Source organism: Larimichthys crocea, chromosome XII (genome assembly GCF_000972845.2).
Source record: "Larimichthys crocea isolate SSNF chromosome XII, L_crocea_2.0, whole genome shotgun sequence".
Classification (NCBI taxonomy): Eukaryota; Metazoa; Chordata; class Actinopteri; family Sciaenidae; genus Larimichthys; species Larimichthys crocea.
In genome coordinates, this window is record NC_040022.1 from 26,010,586 (window position 1) to 26,031,393 (window position 20,808).

At 43.0% G+C, this 20,808-nt stretch overlaps 1 protein-coding gene across 5 annotated transcripts in view; it reads right to left on the reverse strand.

Annotated features, from left to right (window-relative positions):
* The window catches only part of sdk2a (sidekick cell adhesion molecule 2a), an 81,222-nt gene that overhangs the window by 18,393 nt on the left and 42,021 nt on the right, over positions 1-20,808 (reverse strand). For 4 of the 5 annotated variants that reach the window (XM_010756867.3, XM_019261049.2, XM_019261050.2 and 1 more), the window contains exons 2-21: positions 18,932-19,094; positions 17,350-17,456; positions 16,915-17,062; positions 14,287-14,420; positions 10,640-10,751; positions 10,093-10,283; positions 9,806-9,889; positions 9,504-9,698; positions 8,868-8,984; positions 8,432-8,599; positions 7,905-8,007; positions 6,951-7,127; positions 6,549-6,685; positions 5,691-5,838; positions 4,333-4,473; positions 3,811-3,992; positions 1,059-1,174; positions 620-815; positions 417-515; positions 108-299 (exon numbers count right to left, since the gene is read on the reverse strand). In XM_010756867.3, coding sequence (XP_010755169.3) covers positions 108-299; positions 417-515; positions 620-815; positions 1,059-1,174; positions 3,811-3,992; positions 4,333-4,473; positions 5,691-5,838; positions 6,549-6,685; positions 6,951-7,127; positions 7,905-8,007; positions 8,432-8,599; positions 8,868-8,984; positions 9,504-9,698; positions 9,806-9,889; positions 10,093-10,283; positions 10,640-10,751; positions 14,287-14,420; positions 16,915-17,062; positions 17,350-17,456; positions 18,932-19,094 — 2,910 coding nt within the window. The remainder of the gene's footprint in view (positions 1-107; positions 300-416; positions 516-619; positions 816-1,058; positions 1,175-3,810; positions 3,993-4,332; positions 4,474-5,690; positions 5,839-6,548; positions 6,686-6,950; positions 7,128-7,904; positions 8,008-8,431; positions 8,600-8,867; positions 8,985-9,503; positions 9,699-9,805; positions 9,890-10,092; positions 10,284-10,639; positions 10,752-14,286; positions 14,421-16,914; positions 17,063-17,349; positions 17,457-18,931; positions 19,095-20,808) is intronic. The other variant, XM_019261048.2, reaches the window with a different exon arrangement.

The window sequence follows — 20,808 nt, forward strand, 5'->3', positions numbered from 1 at the left end:
GATCAAAATAAAGACAGATTATAATAGAATAGAGTAGAGCTTTTAGAAATAGCTGAGTAAGAGGATACTTTCAAATTATTGGCTTAAAGTCAAATAGTATATCTGACCTGGTGGTACACCGGAGGAAATAGTGGAGGCGGAGAGCTGGCCCTGGCCCTTGGAAGTCATGGCTGCTACCTGGATGGTGTAAGTGGTGAGGGCAGTGAGCCCCGTCACTTTGTACTCCTGTGTTAAGTTGGGCAAATAATGGGTCACCCGAGTATTAGTTCTGTTGAACTCCTCCCAGGAGATACGATAGCCTAGAGGAAGAGGGAATAGTGTAAAGTAGAGTTTACAGAAAACACATCCCGGTGACTCATAAATCGAGAGAAGCAGAGAAGACATGTTAACGTTATGTAGTTATCTTTAATGGTTACCTGTGAGAACACCGTTTTTCTCCTGTGGCTCCTTCCAGCTTACTTTTAGTGAGGTGTCCAAGATGTCAGTGAAGCTAAGGTGTCCTACAGCACCAGGGGCTATAAAAATAATAAAATAAAAACAGGTATTAAACGAACAGAACAACAGCCTGACATGTAATTACCTCCAAATACTAAATAATATCCTGAATAGGAGTACTTACTATCCTCATGGGTGCGTAAGCGTTGGGGTGGGCTGCGTGGACCGTCTCCAGGGGTAGTGAAACACAATACTGACGAGTAATATTCTGTGAACTTTTTCAGGCCAGTGATGTAACCAACGTGAACGCTGTCCTGGAAGTTAGGGCGCACTGTAACAATTGTGACCTCATTTGCACGATTGGGTTCCCATGCCAACAGCTGGAATTGATGAAATTAAAAGAGACAGGAAGTTAATGTGGGCATTTTAGGCAAACAACTGGTTGTATAAAGATTTTTTTTTTAAAATTAATTAAACTAAAATTAAAAACAGCTTTGTGGTCCGGTGAGAAATTTAGGCTTTCAGTGCAATCAATCTGACAACGTACTGAGACTTTGCCAGACAGAGTGCTCATCTACCTCTGACCACTAGAGTGCACCAGTTGACAGAAAGGGTCCTCTCACCTTATATCCCTGGTTGATTCCATTGATAAACTGAGGGCTCGGGGCACTCCAGGTGAAACGCACTGTGGTGGAGTTGACAGACTCGCCTTGTACATTTCCTGGTGGCACAGTGGGCACTGATCCAGAGGAAGAGAGAGGAGGCGGGTTAGAGACGGAGGGAGTAAGGGAGACGGCATTGAGGAGATAAGAGTGGGAAAAGCTTGAAAATGTACAACAAGCACTTTCAGACCAGCCTTTATTTACAGCGTGAGAATCAGGCTGAAGCATTTTTTTTATTTTTTTTGGCTCATTTGGGGAGGTAAGAATGTGCCAATCAAACTGGGTGCGAGAGCAGTTGCCTCAGGCGCCTTCCAGGTGAACCCTGCAGCAGTTTGTTTGAAGTGAGCATGCGATTCTGATGTAATACCGGAAAACAGTTGGGGAGTCACATTAATGAAGCTGATTGGACAGTATCGGCCTTGTATCCTTCAGCTAACCTCCATTCTTTCTGAACATATTTAAATGCACATCATGATCTATTCATGCGCCTTTAATGGAGTGAATGACAGAAACATCCAATTAATGGGAGCTGAGCTAAACAATATGAACGCCTCGTTCACTGTCATTATTCACTAACACTGACTTGGATGATGAAATTATTATTTATTTTTTGCAAGGCAAGTGGAAATAAAATGGTGATGTTTGCCACCTCCCAGGTCTCATTCAGTTTTGCGAAATTAAACACAACGACCTTGCGTTTCTTTACAAATGCAGCTCATTTGTTTATTTGCAGTAGGTATGGACCCGCTCATTAATTGACTGATTGATCAGGCATCACACAAAGTGTGCTGAAGTTTCCACGGCTTTAACGATAATGTGTGCCATGTAGAATGCATAATTTCTGAAGTGTTTGAAGTATTTTGTAATCGTCAGGCCAAAAGAAACAGATGAAAATGTCGACTCCTTTTACACACACACACACACACCTGTTCACCGCTTTGATATAAATCAGCGGGAGAAAACAATGAACACCTTCCTACAGAAGAATGTAGCAGAACCTGGTTCAGGTAAGGATAAGAAGTACTTTAAGCTCCCCAACACGTTCTGTGTATTTCTTGTATTTTTTTTTTGTCTCTGTTAAGTATTCCATTCCTTTTTCATTACAAAAAGCTATATGAATAAATTAACTTAAACCTGAAACCAGTGTAACAAGCTGATATACAAACTGTAAAACCTAATCAAATCAAAATATCTGCTGATTCACCCTCTAATAACTGTATCGGCGCAGGGAGTGGAACAGAATAGGAAATGGAAACACTCCCAATTTTCTTACGAGTCCTCTCGAGAATATTTAGTGAGCCTGTTGTAGAGGATCTCTGTTCATGAAGTGGATTTAACATGACAGGAATTCAGAGATATGTGAGTGTGTTAAGCCTTGCAAAGCTTTATATACAAGTTAAAGGAATTTAAAATCAAACTGGAAGCCAGCGCTGCACATCTAAACTAGGAACGATATCCTCTTTCTCGTGTTTATTAAAGTCTAGTAGAAGCAATTTAAACTCACTCTAATCTATGAATTGGCTTTTTAGTAAAGCCACTAAAGGGAACGTTATTCAATATTCTTGCAATAAAAACATGGATTAACCTTTCAACATGCTGATGCCTTAGCTATAGCCTGCTTTGGCTATATTTCTGGACAAAAAGTCAGCATGTTAATGTGAGGTTTTGGCTTTTTTTACTTTACTTTAAAGCCGGATTCACAATCTGTGCATATCCTCTTTGTACTTGGTGCCAAAAATAATCTTAGATCTGGCTTGGTATAATAGTGTATAATTTCCCAGTGACAAATGTGACTTTCATCCTCTGAAGATTTTGAATAGACAAGGGAGGCAAGGAACATAAGGTGCTGGAATCGCTGGCCGTGACAGAAATATGTAGCTGTTTGACATGGAGGAAAGTTCACAAAGTGTGTTCTAATTATACTATTCAGCTTGTACAATGAGAAAGGAAGTCAACCGCGGCAGCTTCCTTTGGCAACACTGAAAGGTATGTCTCGTGCACATCATTGTCTGGTAACTTTAAAAAAAGTGGAAAAGAAATCGGTAAATGCAGTTATATAAAAATAGGTGATACTGTAGCAATAACAGCATGAGAGTCAAAGTAAACATAAAAAAACACAGTAAAAACCTGATGGAAGGCTCTGGTGAGGCTATAATCTCGTGTCTGCACACAATTTGTTCAACAGTACTGCAGCACTTATTGAGAAATTAACTGCATTAAACCTGACAAAATAACAAATAAACAGCGCTGAGAGGCAAATAGCACTTACACGGCCATCTTAAATTCCTTTAAAAGCCTCGCTGCTGCAGTAGGCAGTCTAAACGCTGACTTCTGATTGAGATAAGAGTAAGCGTTTTTCTTAACAACACGTGTGAATGACCTTTTCAAGGCTAGCAGAGGAAAAGCGTGCTGTTGAGAAAACATGGCTGTACAACTCTTAATTTGATCATTAAAAACAGATGATTTGATTAATTAACAGTTACAAGTTTTGTGCCGCCGGCTTAACATTATCCAGGGGACTAACATAATGCTGCTGCAGGCGATTAATGGAATTCATAGAATCAAATAAAAACATCTGGTACTCATGGCAACTGGGCTGCATGAAACATTTCAAATTTCAAAACCTGCCGCTTGCAGACAATCCTTAACCTTGGCTTAGCTGCTTGGACTGCTGGCAGGCCTTCCTTGGGATTACAATGTGTGCTGCCCTCACCTCCTTGTAGTGTCCATTCAGTGACTTTGTGGCTGTATGTGCCCCTGCCAGCTCCATTATAGGCTGCCACCTCAATCTCATAGTTGGTCCAGATGATAAGGTCCTCCAGGAGCAGACTGGTCTGGTCTGGGTTGGTGATGTTTTTCATCTGACAATCAACCGGAAGACCTGACAGACAGTACCTGGCAGCAAAAGGAGAGACAGGGACCACACAGACAGAGACAAATATAAATATATTAGAAGACGAGAAAAAAAAAAAGGAAGGGTGAGCAGTCATAGAAGAGAAGTCATGCAGAACAGTTATAAAAAATGGTTACAAAAAGAGAAGTGACAACAGATGAATGGAGAGGAAGGTATTTAATTGGCACCAATTATTCTATTGCAGCACTGAGCGAGAATGAAGCGAAATGGAGAGGAAGAAAAGGAGCTGACATAACAGTTATTATCACTTGTGAATGGCACTGGCCCAGACAGTCACCTATCCCTAGGAAGAAATTAGGCAGGTTGTCATGGTCTTCTTACCTGATGATGTAGCCCTGGAGTGGACCATTCTGGTGACTCTCTGGGGGTGGCTGCCACTGGATCATGATGGACTGATTGGTGCGACCACTTGCAATGACTGTCTGAGGGGGGGCACTGGGAGGCTCTTCAGGGAGAGTTAGTCTGTGGCAGCAGGGAAAGAAAAGGGAAAAGCGATGTTAAAGTAGAGAGAAAAGCTGAAGCCATGCATTAATTATCTTGTGTTTCCACATATTTCTATCCCATTTCATCATAGGCATCAAATCATTATAAAGCCTCTTTTTGTATTTTTTAAAAACACCATAAAGGAAAGTTGGGATAAGTGTGCCTGAGTTTTTTTTCTCCAAAACATAGTCTCAATAATACTGTCCGTAGAGGGACATCTTGCCGTGGCGTGACAAGGATCAAAGAGGCCTTGGTGAAAATGGAGCAGCACAATAGAGAGACAGTGCGAGTGAGAGAAAGATATAAAAGAACAAGAAAGAGATATCCAGACAGATTTTTCCCTTAAGTCAATTTAAGATGACATCTTGATTTCTTCCCAGTGCATGGGAGCACTGCTCTGGAGGAGATGAAGCAGAGTGTTTAGGATCAAAGAGGTGTGCCCGAGAGATGTCTCAGAAAAGCCCTGCACTCTCTCTGACGCTCAGTCACCCTCCTGCAGTGCGCTCTTGTCTAGGCACATTCACACAGGAATTCAGCTCTGTGAATGAGTGTGTGGTGCGAAGCGTGGTGGCCAACGATAGCCTTTAGTTTCGAGGGAGATCCTTGCAGAGGATGTAATAGCAGCAAATGGGCCGATGCGGACAAGGTCAGACAACAGTGTGTGAATTGTGATGAGCTAAGAATATGTGTGTGTCGTTTCGTATGTATAATTATGACAATTTCGTCTTGCTCGTCGAGAGAATTTACACGAGATTCGAGTCTGTGCGATGCTGTGCTCTTTCAAGCCTCTCTGTATTTTAGTCATGATGTACGGCAACGACATCTAATAGTAGGGAGAGAGATGAAGCTGGCTCAGCGCACCCATCAAGTCTTCACAAAGCGCAATTTCAGCTCATTCACAGTTTTATCTTGAAAAAGACTCGTCCCGAAGCTGGCTGATCTCTCACTCCCATAGGAGTGAAGACCAGAAATAAAAAAGAAGAAGAAAAAAAAAGTGGACTTACTGTACAGGAAATAATCATGGGAATTTCTATTCAAATGCTGAGACGGGAGAGAAGAACGCGCTGTTCCGCAACTGTGAAAGACCCTGAAGTGCTATGCTGTTTTCACGGCCAGCGCACACATTAAGTTACACAGACTTCTAGCAACATTTTTTAATATTCAGTAGATGCAGAGCAGCTATGTGCAGCACCAACCGGTCAGTTTCTTTGCTGAACTGCCCTCTGCCCACATCGTTGACGGCACACAGGCGGAACTGATACGAGCGTGCTGGAATAAGGCCACCAACAGTAACCCCGGTCGACTCTGGTTCAATATTGGCCAGCAGCACCGTCCAGGGGGCATCTGAGATGGAGAATAGATGCACATACAGACAGAGCTGTGAACAGTAAATGACCTCATGAGAACACTTACATTCTTGAGAAAGTCCTTGTGCGCACTTGCAAACTCAAATTTAAATTCAAATGTTATTCCTGACTATTATTGCACACCATTGTTTCATTTTCAGTAATAATATTGCAGCTGATAAAAAAAACAAAAAAAACAAGTCATTTATTTTGTACACGCTCCTTCTAAATATCAGATTGAAATGAAATTATCCCAAAAACAGATCCCGTTTGCATCCTCGGATTCATTTTCCTCTTAATGAGTTGTCATCTTCTCAGTTAGCCTGAGCTACAATGAGAAATGGCTGAACGATTTACTCTCCATGGGTGAACGCATTCTCACTTCTTTGATTTTATCATGCGAAAGGAAGATAAGTGCATTGGGCACCGACACAATTTGGTTCCCTGATCATTCGCGAGGAAGCGTACAGGTGAGGCAATTGAGTTATACTGATTGCAGAAGGTAAGAGGGGACGCAACTGCCAATTTTAGGGACACAGTGGAAATGTAATATAATAAAAGGGCTGGCAAATGAGTGCTTCCAGGGAGTATGGAATAATAATATTGCCTTTACAATAACTAACAAGAAACATTGGTTTTCGGAGCAACATGCAGTGTTAATGGTGACACTGGTACCTTAGTGATTGGGAACAACACTGAACAACTCACTGTTTTCTGAGACCTCCAGGATGTAGCGGATCAGGGGGCTGTTGCCATCAAAGGCTTGAGCCCATGTGAGGTTGATGGCCCTCTTCTCTGTGGCACTCAGAACTGCTATTGGGTTTTCTGGAGCATGGGGCAGCTGCCTGTAGGTACATTTGTGTTTGTGTGTGTGTGTGTGTGTGAACGAGGGATAAAGTGATAAAGCGAAATAGAATCAGACAAGAGAGGCAGAAAATAACAGAATTAAACAGCCAAAGCGAGGGCTTTGCATTGTAAATATTAGAGGGGTTGATGGATTAGAGTGGCGAGCAGTGATAAACCACAACAGTGGAGAAAACATCCATCCATCAAGGCAAAAAAAATAAAATACAGACAGCAAGATAAGACAGGAGAGACAAATATGCAGACCTGACTCTAAGGTGAGCATTACGGGAGTCGTTGCCACCCACTGAGGTCACCCTGCAGGTGTATGTACCGATGTCACCCGACCACGTCTGGGAAATGTGCAGGGTCCCGTCGGGATCCAGCCGCAGGCGGGGCGACGTGTTCACGTCAATCACCGAACCGCTCTTCTCCCACACATACCTGGAGGTAATACGGGCATGTGTATGTACACACTTTAACGCCGTGTGTCTCTGAAGTGTTGTGACAGTAAATCTGTTTGCTTTGTGTCAGTTCATACGGCAAAAACACAGAAGGCGCTGACACCGATGGAAAAAGCCTTGCGAGGCTGATGGCAAAGTGATTTGAATCTGAAAACCATCTCTCTCTGTCGCACGTACAGTGCCGAACCTCTCCTCCGTGCATTTCTCTCTGTGTCACATATGGATGCCCCCCCCCTGACCAACACACATGCATCCCTCCCCCACATACGCATGCACACACTAGGAGCTCCTGTGATTAATTGCGACTGTTTGGGCTTTCCAGCTAATCTCCTCTGTGTTGCGTTTAATTAAAGGCGCTGTCTGAAGTTATTACTCTGTTTACATATTCATCTGTTTACCCCGCGATCTGATCAATGCCGTGGGCCCACAGGTGACAGGCACTCTAATCACTGGGCTCCACAGACATCATTTCACTCCCTCTGAGACAGATGCATGTACACACACTCCATCATGCTCAAGACTGTCTGAAGAGCGAGAGAAAGCGATGGACTAATTCCTCAATCAGCTTCTAAGAGTTTGAAAATCTTCCCATAGGAGGTCGTTGAAGGGTAGATAAACAGTATAAGATCTCTTGCAGATTTCATAAACTAATTAAGTACCATATTGAGATCCGAGCGTGTTTTCTAGACTATGTTTGCATGAAGAAAGACAAGAAATCTGAGAAAATACCATATACGACAGTGGATGTCATCATTACCTGATAGTGACACTGGGGTCGTGGGTCACACCGCAGGTCATTACAGCCTTGGTCCCTTTGATGACACTCTGGTCTTGTGGAGGTTTAGTGATGCGGGTACGTGCTGCGAATACACACAGAGGTTGTTACTCAGGGACTGTGTTTGTCTGTTTGAACAGAGCTTACCGGACTTGGTCTCATCTTTCACTCAACGTCTCGCTGAAACAGAGTGAATCATACAGTATTTCTGCTAGGTCGTGTATTTTTTTGCGAGGCTTTCAAGGACTGGCAATGAGAATTTATGCATTGAAAATGAGTACAGGCGTGAGTCATTAGACTACAGTTATCTTGGCAATGACCTCCAGAAGCCAGGTACAGAGTGAATCTTCAACAAACAAGTAATGGATTAAAAAAGGAGAAGGATTTCTCTTGTGGTTTGAGCTTGGCCTCATAATTTACAGCATTCGCCAAATGTGCTGGACAAGGTTTGCAGACAATAGTAGCAAATGAAGGATGAACAGAGAGTATCCAGTTTCTGTTATGCTTACCCCAGACCACTAGGTCAGCTGAAGCTTCATCAATGCCTCTGGAGTTACTGGCCATGCAGGTGTAGGTACCAGCATCAGACAGGTGGGAGGGACTGATTAGCAAGCTGCCTGACTCTAGCAGAGTGAACCTGGGGAGCTGGACCGAGCCACTGGCCAAGACACGTTCACCTGCAGGGAAGGGCGGAAGTGATTGATGGTATGGAATGAAGAAGGGAAAAAAGCGTGGGGAACAGGGAGGCGGAGAGATTAGGGTATTGGAGAAATGTCAGTGAAAACAAACAGGAGGGAAAAGCGGTGAAGCAAAAGTAAAGAAGTAAAGCTTGTTTGGAGAAAATACATATTCTGAAAGCTCTCCATAGCTCACATTTAACTTTGACAAGTCCAAATGCAGCATAATGAACCCCCACTCAGCACCTCATGCTGTTATCCCACGTACCTTTCTGCCAGGTGATGGCAGGCCGTGGGGCTCCAGAGGTCTCACAATGCAGAATGACTGACATACCGTCAATCACGGCGCTGTCAGCAGGGCCAGCGGTGATGTTAGGAGCAATACCTGCGACGGGAGGGGTCAATCACACACACACACGCGCGCACACACACACACACACACACACACAGCAACACACACACACACACATGCAAACACAATCAGGTGAGACAGAGGTGATAATGAGAGATATAAACAGCTTTCTCTCTAATAAAGCAGACGGCAGCTGAGAGCTTAATAGACTCGACAAAAGGGGCGGCTGTCAGGTCTCATTTTCAGGGACAGCTCGGAGAATCTGACAAGGCAAGTCTCCATCTCTCGCTCTCTGCTTCTACTGCACATTCTCTGATTCAAAAATAGCCAATAATTGCCCGAGCATCCAAGGTGACAAATCTGTCAATGCGAAGAGATATATAGATAGATGGGTGTAGGAGGCAGGACAGAGAGAAGGAGAAGAAAAGAGGATTAGAAATGAGAACAGTGGAGCGGATTTAAGAATAAAAAGAGAGAATAGAGAGGGGAAGAGGTGTAGAATTAAACAGCAGACGTGCGGACAGCTTTTGAACATTTTTCAAGGGGACATACTTGTAACAGCTAGGTAGGTGTTTGTCTGGATCTCCCCTGCGAGATTGCGAGCAAAGCACTGAAACATCCCCGTGTCATCTGGCAGGAGACCGTTGATCTGCAGACTCCCTCCTACCAACACCTTGTACCTGGGGATCTTTACCGGGCTGATGGGCACTGCATCTTTATACCACACTATGTCTGGCTGCGGTGTGCCTGCAGAGGAAGGAGAGGATTAATTTTTTTTTCCCCCCTTGTCACTTTGACTCTTTTGTTCTTTTTATTCTTTTTGCTCTTTCACACAGAAAACAAACAGCACTAACCTTGTGCCTGACAGGGGATATCCACCACCTTCTCCATCTCTGCTGTGATGTGACTTGGTGGCTCTTTGACAAACAGAGGATATTCTGTTTCAAAGAAGAAAAGGCATAAAGCAGCCTTATTAAAGCCCTTTTTAAAAACAAATACAAATCGTGTGTGTTCTTTCCCTTCTAGATAACAACATCAACTCTAACGTTCACCCAACATTGGGTTTAGCATGCTGATGCAATATTTGGATAATTTAGCCTCAGCTGCTCTGTGCGAGGTTAATATATAAGCTTTTTTTTACCGAGAACGTGCAGGAAGGCCCCGGCAGTGACTGAGGGGACGCTGCTGCTGCGGAGTGAAGCCTCACACTCGTAGTAACCACTATCACTGACGGCAGGCAAACTGATGACCAATCTACGGCCAAAATCTCGGATGCCCGTATTGACCACAACACCGTCTTTCTTCCAAGTAATACTCATTTTGACAAGGGGTCTGGAGGAGGGAAAAAAAAAAGATGAAAAGGAGAAAAAGAGAGCAAGAGCTAGCGAGCGTGGTTTTTAATACAGATTCATATTCTGTTTCAAGGTCACGGAGCAATGGGATACATCTGTCATTCTGATTAAGTCTTTGAATTGGAGATAATAGTCAGACTGGGATTGCGCAAGGCCCGGAGAACAGAGTGAAGCCTTGAATCAAAGGAAAGAATGGAGGAGAGGTACAAAATGAGAGACATACAAAATACTTTTCCATCATGTTTCAAGGCTCAATTAAACTCACAAAGTATTCAATCTGGAGGTGAGATACAGTAGGTGTTTTCATAATGTTCATTTTCATTTATGAAAATTTACCTCGCGTTGGCAACACACTCCATGATAGCCTCGTTTCTCCCCATCGTTACACTGGTGTTCTTGGGAGGGATGATGATAGACGGGGCGATGGGATCTGCAGGCCCTCCCACATCTATCATGCACAAAGAAATACACACAGGCAGACAGAAAAACGTGAAAAAATCTATACACTATACGCAGACCTTAGATTAAGCTTGTGCCTCTGCCTGTTAAAGCTAAATGTGCATGACTAGATCCTTACATAGAGACTGACAATCTGTCACTATCACACCAGCAGGTAGTCGCCATGCTATCACCCAACTATTAACACCCCTGTCTTTACTTTAGATCTTTTTTCTAGTGCACACAGCATTTCCCGAGCACGGTGTTAGCCCAGGTGTTAGAAGCCATTATGTAGCATAATTGAGACAAACACAAAAGGCGATTAAATGCAGCACCATCACTCACGGGTTTCACGGAGCCTCCAGCCAACCATCGATTCACTGCCCTCAATCAGTGATCTCTCTCTGAATCTGATCTCATTTTCCCCCACCTCCCCGGAGTACGGGTACGGGCCTTCTGCGCTTGTATGCGCTTACGGTGTCTGGCTGTATGCATATGTTTGTGATGGTGCACAGTTTTTGGGGGTTTTTTTTGTAATGCTACACAGGGTTAATAGGGTAAGTTTTTATTTTCATTATTGTTGTTTTGTGCTGTCTCATTATGAATCACACTCTTTCAGGGCCAATTTTTGTAGTATCTCAGCAGTGTAACGACACTGACTGAATGTAGGAGGTCTTTTGGTGGGTTATTGCTGTTTGATTCTGCTCTGCATTTGATTGCTTCATTCAGGTCTCCAGCTCTTCAGCTGCAGAGTTTGAAATCATGTGTTCATAATTGTCCAAAGCCAAGTTTATTACAGAATATTCACAAATAAGCGATAAAATATACTTTTAAACAATTTGTTGACTTAGATTTATTTTTCTTTTTTTGTGGGGCTGCCCATAAATCCACAACATGAGTTTTAAGATCAGTAGAAAGAACGGCCTTGAGTGCAAATGTTCACAGTAGGCATTTTAAAAGTGGTGATTTTAGCTGATCCAGATACTATGACTTTACAGCTTCAAGCACAAAGCCACATTTAACTGCTGCTGACATTTTGCTTGCGCATTTAAAGAAAGCCTTTAACATTTCAAAATAACATCACTTGAATTAACCTCGGAGCATACCTGAACACCGACTGAAAAAGGTAATTCCTTATAACACCATAGGCTTCTTAAAAAAGGGGGAGTGGTGGACCATGACCCTAAAATGCAATATCATGATGTTTGGTAGACGTAAAAGTTTTGTCTTGACATGAAGAGTCATTAGAAGAACAACGAAACGTATCTTTTTGTGTTCGTGTCTTAAAATGACATGAAGGCAGATGATTCACCCATCAGTTTATAAGGAAATAGATAAAGCTATGCGATGCTGCAGAAGAAAGGCTTTAGAATTCGACCAGACCTCCTGATTAATCCATTTCATCATAGCTGTGCAGGCATCGTCTTGACAGCGTTATTGACATTATCATTAATTAGCATAATGAAGACTATCAATCAATGTAGAACAACTTGCTGTCAAGTCATCTGAAGAAACAAAACAAAAAAAAAAAATCAAAAAAAGATCAAATTAAATGGGCTGCAATGATTTGCCAAGCTCTGAGGATTTTATGAGGAAAAAGCTAAATCACTCGGAGTTATTGGCTCAAATGTAAGATTACAGGAATTTGGCTGATCTGTCTAATTTTTTGTTGTCTAATTAATGGGTAAGATTATGGAGAAGGTTTGATTGGGTCTTATGGTCTCTGTGCTACTGATACATGAGAAGAAGCTGACTTAGACAGAAGAGAAGAGGAAGTGATGGGAAGAGGAATCTATGAGCGCATTTCGCATGTTTTAGATGATGCAGAGTCCAAGATCAAGAACAAACAAAGTCACAGAGGTTAGTGGTATCAACAGCACATAATATATAACAATCTATGAATATTTTTTTTTGGTTGTAAGTGCAGATAATGTGCTGATATTACACTTTAATATCTATTTTAGCTTAATGAAATGTTTTACGAATGTGTGTAAAAAATATGCAAACTAAATTGGATTGTTCCAGTCCAGTTAAATTTCATAACATTTGGCTGAGAATGTTGTCTATGTTTGCCAATGAAAACTGGGAATCCATTTGACTTGTCAAATAACTCATTTTAGTTCCTAGAAGACATGATTGGTTCCTTGGCAGACACTAATTAATGTATTGCAGTTTAGAAACTCTCAGTGTTGAGAATACCTCAAGTGTGTAATCTTCTAATTAAATGGGGAAAGTAAACAACGTGGTGACCTGCATAGCAAATTGTAGATACCGATGTCACCATATTGTTTAGATCTGTCCAAAGACAATTGTAAACCCGAGTCAACTGTAGACTTTCGCGCTCTGAAGAGTAAAACAAAAGATAAAACGTCTGCCCACTTGGAGCATTAGCCAACGTCAGCTTGCTTCTTTTTTACTATTAGACTCAGCTCTGTCTCATTTGTATGCTCCCTGTGGAACAGCGCGCTCCCTCTCCTGCATATTTTTCTGTCTTTTTTCTCCACAGACTTGCCTAAAATGAACAAATGCAGCTGTAAAAACCTTATTGACTTTCAGATGCAAAATACGGCTGTGTGATCCACGAGGCCAGATTCAGTGATATTCCTTCGATATCTGGTCCCCACAGATTGCTGTGTCACGCGTATTGAATTACAAACACTGTATTAATGATATGATGAGAAAATGCTGGAGCGAGCGGGAAGCTGATATTGAAAATGTGCAGCTCCACATGTGACTAAACTCCTCGCACGGCACTCAAAGCACCCATCGGATAAATAATACAAATCATATGTGTGTTTCATCTTTTATCAAAGGTTGAACCTGATAAGAGAACACATTCGGTTACTCTTTTAATTGGGTGCTGGTAGTAGGCTGTGACAGGCTGATTTTGTTTAGATGAAAGTATGTAACAGTAAGTGGGGTGACAGGGCAGCGACAGGTTCAGCTAAACACTAATGATTTAACATGCGACCATGCTTGCATAAGCAATGCCCAACCTTATTTGAAGTTGTGAACATGTTTATAAGTGAGGCTGACCTTCTAATCGGATGTGTGTTTGCGTGGGTGGGTGTTTTTTTATTTTTAATCATTTCACGCTCGCTCAGTGTCATTTTCATAAATCTCTTTTTTGTGAGGAGCGATTAAACTGAAGGTCCACACTTTATGGGCTCCAACAACCAGTCAGTCAGAGAGGTGCTGCTGGAGCTCGACCTAAAAACACACCTTATGATTGTAATTCACTGCTAGAGCCAGAGGTGAGAGGGAGAGTGAAGAACAAGAGGACAACTACTGTGGTAAAGGTAATGGGTATGATTACATCTGCTGGACAGACGGAGGGAGAACAGACAGAGGGGACCGATATGATGAAAGGGCAGGCCAGTAGATGGCGCTATCTCTGTTTCTATTGTTCTTAGGCTGAGCCACCTGTTGCATTACATGAATGTCTGTTGAGTGTTGGGCTGAATATGAGCCCAAACTCCATTTTCTTCCACAAAAATGCAATCTGCTGATGACACAAACTTTCTGTGTTTTTTACGAGTACTTACTTTCCACTGTGAGTATGATGGGCTGACTGGTTTTGTTCTCCCCATTCTTGTCATTGACCGCCTGGGCGTAGTAACGTCCCGCATCGGGCGCGACAGTGGACAGGATGACCAGCGTGTTTTCCAGGGTGATGGCACTGAGTAGATATGCATGCACACCGCATGCACACATTAGTTTCACATACAAGGACACTGCATCAGATTCACATTCATTACCATGGCACTCACTTAACCTCAACCTTACCCTAATAAAAGCGCCAACAATTTCCGGTAGTTAAATCAACTTGGGGTCAACAATTTGGCACCCATCCCCAGTCAAACTGGTGTGCATTTTAAAATTGTGTCCCCCCCCCCAACACACACCTTATCAGGCAAACAGACACACATACACAAGCACACAGACATTTCATTTAAACCAGTCTGTCTCAAAGTCAATAAATCCTGAGGGTAAATTGAAACACACACACACACACACACTTGCACGTAAATTATGTCTGAAAGGAAGCACACAAAAATTATTTTTACGAGCTCTTCCATCTACAGTATTATTATTTTACACTCAGTGTTCCTGCAGTACTGTGTTTAGTGTAATAATATCTCCAGACAAATGAACTGCAACAGCTCTCAGCAACTGATGAACTCAGATATCGAAGTATATTTGTAAGATGTAAAAGCACACAATAAAAACAAAATTGTAAAAACAATAAAAAGATAATTCTCCCAATCTTAGATTCTGGCGACTTCAAAGATCATCTACCCTACACTGCCATCTGCTTAGGTACCTCACTGTAACCTGTACTCTCTCTCCTCCATATGTCCACTTAATAATCAAATTAGCCAACAGTAATTTATGTTTCTATGTTCGTTCCTAAATCCTGCACCTCCAACTCCACATCTTTATTCTGTTACCCTTCTTTTAGAACTCATTACAAATGATAGTTTCCGATCGCTGCACCTTATTTGAAATCTCCCTCTCTGCTTCACAGACGTCGGTTCTCTTGTTGTTGTATTAAATATATATTGTGATGTTTTAACTTTGTCTACCATTTCAATGTCTTGTATTGACTTGCCTCCTGTCATCGCATGACAAGAGGATCTCAGCAGACTCATCTGGTGAAATAAAGGTCAACTAAAGCAAAATAAAATAAAACGTAAGCCCTTGTAAAAGTCCGTCTTTGTGCAACCTGAACCATTATATAGAGATGAAAAATTGCAACAGAGAGTTGCTAAAAGGAAAAGCACATTAAGTCCCTGTGTTAGCTTGGCTGATCTGTGGCATGTCTTTAATATTAATATTAATTTATTAATTGCATCTACAATAATTATGATAAGCTGCGGACAATACAAAATAACAATGGTGCTTAAGTGTAAATAATATTCCAGCAGCCTTGAGAAACGCTGGTTAGGGCGATGGTCTCGAACGTTTGAGAAGGACCCATTAAATGAGAGCTGACGCTTAGCACGGAGCCAGATTAGGCTCTTCGTATCTGCCAGCATCTGCCTGATCGGTGCAGGATAAATAGACACACTCCTGGACAATTAGGAGCCGTGGCTCTAACCGAGTCAACAGACACTTACGCAAACACACAAACACCAATGTACACACACGCCTGTGAATATCAATGTGGCCTGACACAAAGCGAGCAAACAAGCGGTAAATGCAGAGTGTCCTGTCAGTGCCTCTCATTGTCACATAGAAAAGCTTCGCCGCTTCACTTCTGATAAGAGTCAGCTGCATAGTAACCAGCTCAAGAATTGGTCGAAACATTCATGGAAAGAGGTTGAGATTTTTCTTGCAATTTCCCTCTGCTTGTAGTCAGTTTGGAGCCCCGCAGGCAGAGAATACACGCACCAATCCGTTCTTCAAGCAGGAGCATGCAACTCAGGGTGAAAGTCTTCATGTCAGCTACGACATGGTAGAGCTTGCTGCTGAATAATAGATAAGGAGGTGGTTTCTGAGGAGTTGTGGACTGCCTTCCTCTATTTGTCTGGGTGTCAGGATTAATCTCAGGTGATTACATTCACAGTATTTCTTTAGGAATATTGCATATTTGAACAGGCAGACAAAAAAGCTACCATACAGACACTCACACAGCACAGTCCATAGAGATATACAATCACCCACAGAACTCCCACTGCCTTACACAGATTCCTACCACATGCGTGCACACACACACACATCCTCCCACACACAAATCCACTAAGGGGGTGAGTGCTGTCAGTCAAACATATTATCAATTGAGGCCTTTTGTCCAATTTTGTCTAATTGGTTCCCCTGCTGCTTGCTCTATCTCTACCCTTCAATCATTCTGCCTGCAAAGTCAATAGGGGCGATATAATAACCCGCTTTATCACTGAGAAGTGATCCAATGATGTACACAGGGCCTGCATCAAAATACGTTCATCAACTACTCTGCTCAACTTCAGGCATGGTGTGTGGGGGATTGCAGAAAATCTGTGAGCAGTATTGAACTTCTTTGAATTCTCCAAAGTGAAAGATATTCTGCTTCAGCAGCTCCACCGTTCACCAACGTACAGTATGAGAGCAGACACACGCAGAAACACCAGTCACATGCACACCTGCTCTCCCCTAACACCAAACAAGCCAAGCTGAGGTGAAAGTAGACTTACATACGGCTGCTGGAGGGGATCTTACGCCCATCTCTGAACCATGTGATCTGTGGCTTGGGGAAGCTGTGTATTCGTGGTGCGTGGATAAGAGCACCCTCACCCTGGGACACAGTTTGAGACCTTTCCCCTTCCACAAAACCACCCATATCTAGCAAAAATAAAGAAAAATGTGAAAGATGGGGAGAAGAAGAAAAAATAAATATTAATACCAGAAGAGAAATTCTTGCCAACATGTTGGAAATACATGCCAGCCACAAAGAAGATGAAAAGGAATTGTCATTATTACCACATTAAATACCTTTTTCAAAACCTAAGCTCCTTTACTGGAGTGACTCATCCACATACTGTGCATGACAAACCTTTAACAAAAACAGTGTCCTCCCCTTAATCTGTCAGAAATGGGGATGTATGGAAAGAAAAAAAACACACACTTACAGGCAACCTGCACTTCAGTGCTGCACTGCATTATAGCACCCACTCGATTTCTCACAATGCAGCGGTAGTGGCCAGCATGTGCTCGGTCCAGCGAGGGGATCAGGTACCTAATGGGCACACACACAACACAAAGTGCCATTAGTCATCATAAGCATGACAGACAGCAACATTTGTCATCGCGACGCTTTTATCCCCCACAGTCAAGATGTTAAATTAATCAAGATGTTTCATTGGGCACCTGAAACACAAGCTTAAATGGTATTTCACTTAGAGTGGCCAACAGAGGGGGCCTTGAAGTGGGAATTGGTGCTAATGTGGTTCTGGACAGTAGAAAGTGAAGTGTGGAAAGAAGGATGTTATAAGACCAGCTATGAAAAATGACTGGCAGGACTCACAAAACCCCATTGTTATCCTATATCTTCAGATAGTTGGTTGAACTCATACAGCCACCTCGCACATGTCAGTCCTGGGCAGTCTCTCTCCTGATGTGCATTCATGTTAAATGGTGTGTGTGAAATGCTACCTAGAGCCACTTAGGGAGTGTGGAGTCCGCCCCTTGCTATGTTCCCCCTGCACTGCAATTCGGGGTAGGGTGGTAGGGAGGGTTTAGTGGGGGGGTCTGATTAAATGGATTCCAGTTCTCCTCTTTGATCAGGGCTGGTGAAGAATAACAAGCAGAGGGCTGGCCTGCAAAGCAGACCCAGAGACTAAGCCACGTGAGAGCACAGCCAAATGCTGAGGAAAGACGGGGAAAGAAGAAGGCGACGAGGAGGGGGGGGGAGAGAGGATGCGAGAGGGAGAGAGACAGACGGGGGAAGGGAAGGTGTGTGTGTGTGTGAGGAGAGGGGAGGCAGTCGTTGATAGCAATCAGACAATGCCACCTGAGAGTGTCTGTCCATGTCTAGAGAGTCGGGAGTCCAGAAAACAGGACTAGAATGAGAAAGAAACCGACTTTCACTGTGGACTGCAACCGAGACCTGAACACACAGGCAAGCATATAGTACATGCACAAATGGGCACACTTATACATACACACATATACACACATATACACACACAGAGGCCTTGTTAGCACAGGCTGAAGCTTGCCACACTCCGTGCTGTTAGTCGAATTGTTCAGCATTGTGGCTAGAGGCTGAAGTGTGTAATAAAAAGTGCCCAGTAGGAACTCCACGGCCAGTGAGACAGCATCTCACTGCTGACATAGCAAAGCCACCCACACTGTACAATCTGAACAAAAATAATCATTGTATGAATTTGTTGCAGCAATGATACTTTCAACAAACAGCAAGGGAGAAAAGAAGAGTTTTCTGCATGTCGAAATACAGTGCGAGATACAAATCGGGATAAATCTGACAATCCCCTTAACGCAAGATGTTATGTCTCAAGGGAGACATGCAGCCGAATCGGTCCTGAATAAATCCATAGAAATGAGTCTCGAATGTGAATAAATATGAGCAATTGAGCTATTAGTTACAATTAAATGCCGCTAAAATGTCCTCATGTAGTAAGCTTATTATAGTTGATGAATAATCATAAAAGATAATAGAATCAGTTCTGGCAGGGAAGGTTGCATTCTCACCTGTATTCCAAGGAGAAACGTGTGAGCTCGCTACCATTGTATATCCATTTGAATTCCAGTGGCCAGCTGCCCTCCGCCATGCAGGTTAGGACCAGGCGATTCCCCTCCAGGTGAACCTGGGTCTGAGGAGGCTCCATCTTAAAATAGGGTGGGACATCATCTACTGAAAGGCAAAGGAAATAGGGGAGAATTATATAAAGGACACAATAAAAGACGGGGAAAGAAAGAAAGTGAAACACTGAGAGGTCGTAGTTAGTAAAAAGAGACAGTGATTCAGTAACCCCTGTGAGCAGACACACAACGCAATTCCAGCAATTCACAGGAAATGAGGACTCAGAAAAAAAAGCTGTTTCCATTTTTCTTCGGCACTGATTGGGAACTTGAAGGTCAACAGAGAAGCCTGCCAAAAAGCACATGGAATAAGTTGTTACTGCAAAAGCAGCTTACTCTTTTATTTCATTTGAAATGCGCTGGCAAAGAGGTAGAAGAGTAATTTGTGCAGCAGAGAAAGTGTAAATGAACACTTCCATACCTCAAGATCAGTAAAAGAGGATGGGGAGAGAGAGAGAGAGAGAGAGAGAGAGACGGGGTAAGGAGGGGAAATGGAGAGGGGGAATATACAGAAAGCAGATGGAGAATAATACAGCAGAAACTGTGCACGGAAAAAAAAAAGAAAAGAAAAAAAAAAAGAACACAAGCAAGTAAGAGGAAGCGAGAGTGTGAAACTAGCAAGCCACGGGGGTTGGGGGTGGTTGGGGCTGTTTTAGAAAACACAAAGTTTCCCAGCTTTAAACCCCCTTCTCTGACAGGATGAGTTATGCTCTGTGCCTCCCTTCATTTATCTTTATAGTTCCCTAATGCAGCCAGATTATACAGGCCCCATCCGCAACACTGCACACAGCCAGTGCAGCCACAGAAAGCCTTTAAGGTGATACGCAAGGTCCGGGGCTGAGCTTGGAGACAAAGTGCTTTCATTTGAGCTGATGAAAAAGGCATGATCAGACCTATTGATCTGTCTGCCTCACCAGCCACGGGCGACACTGAGCCGATTGTGCCGGTGTTTGTGGCGGGCTAATTAAAGTCTGTATTAATAATTGCAGTAAGCCGCCAAGGCCTGGAGCGTGCCTGGTTCTAGGTCTACCACACTAGCTGACTCACTCTTGTGGCTGATTACTGAAGCCCCCCTCTCTCTCTCTCTATCTCTCTCTCTCTCTCTGTTCACATCCATAAGCAAGTTAACATCTGAGATTTATGGTAGTAAATGTAGAGGATGTTGTGGTGGAACTGGGTGAATGTGAGTGCAGCCTCGCAGAGCAAGGAAGGGGATACAGAAAATTGAACCTGATTGAAACTGTAAATAAAAGAATGACTGTGCACCTCTGTGTTTCACACAGGCAGTCATGCACACACTGTGCACACACACACAAACACAGATAACAGGACAGACACAAACACCAGTGCACACAATACACCCCCCCGGAAAGCTGCAGCCTACTCCCCTATCTATAACCCTCAAACACACCACTTATAAAAGGAGGCAAACAAACAACAACCATCTCATTGCTTTCTGTTTCCAAAACCAGTACTCACATTTTTCCTGTTCGGTAATAACAATACTCCACTACCTGTCTAATCTGCTCTTTCTACCACCTGTGCATGAACTTCTCCAAAACAAACACTGTCAACACTGACAGCCTCTTGAAACTGATCCCTGTCTGAGCCCAAATGGAGAAGCCATCCCTATTTTCCCCTCAGCACTAGCCGCAGGAAAGGTGGCTTTGCTGTAATTCCATCCACTAGCAAATGCATTCGTACTTGAACACACTAACACATGCATACACAAACCCACACACACACACACAATCCCAAAACATTCA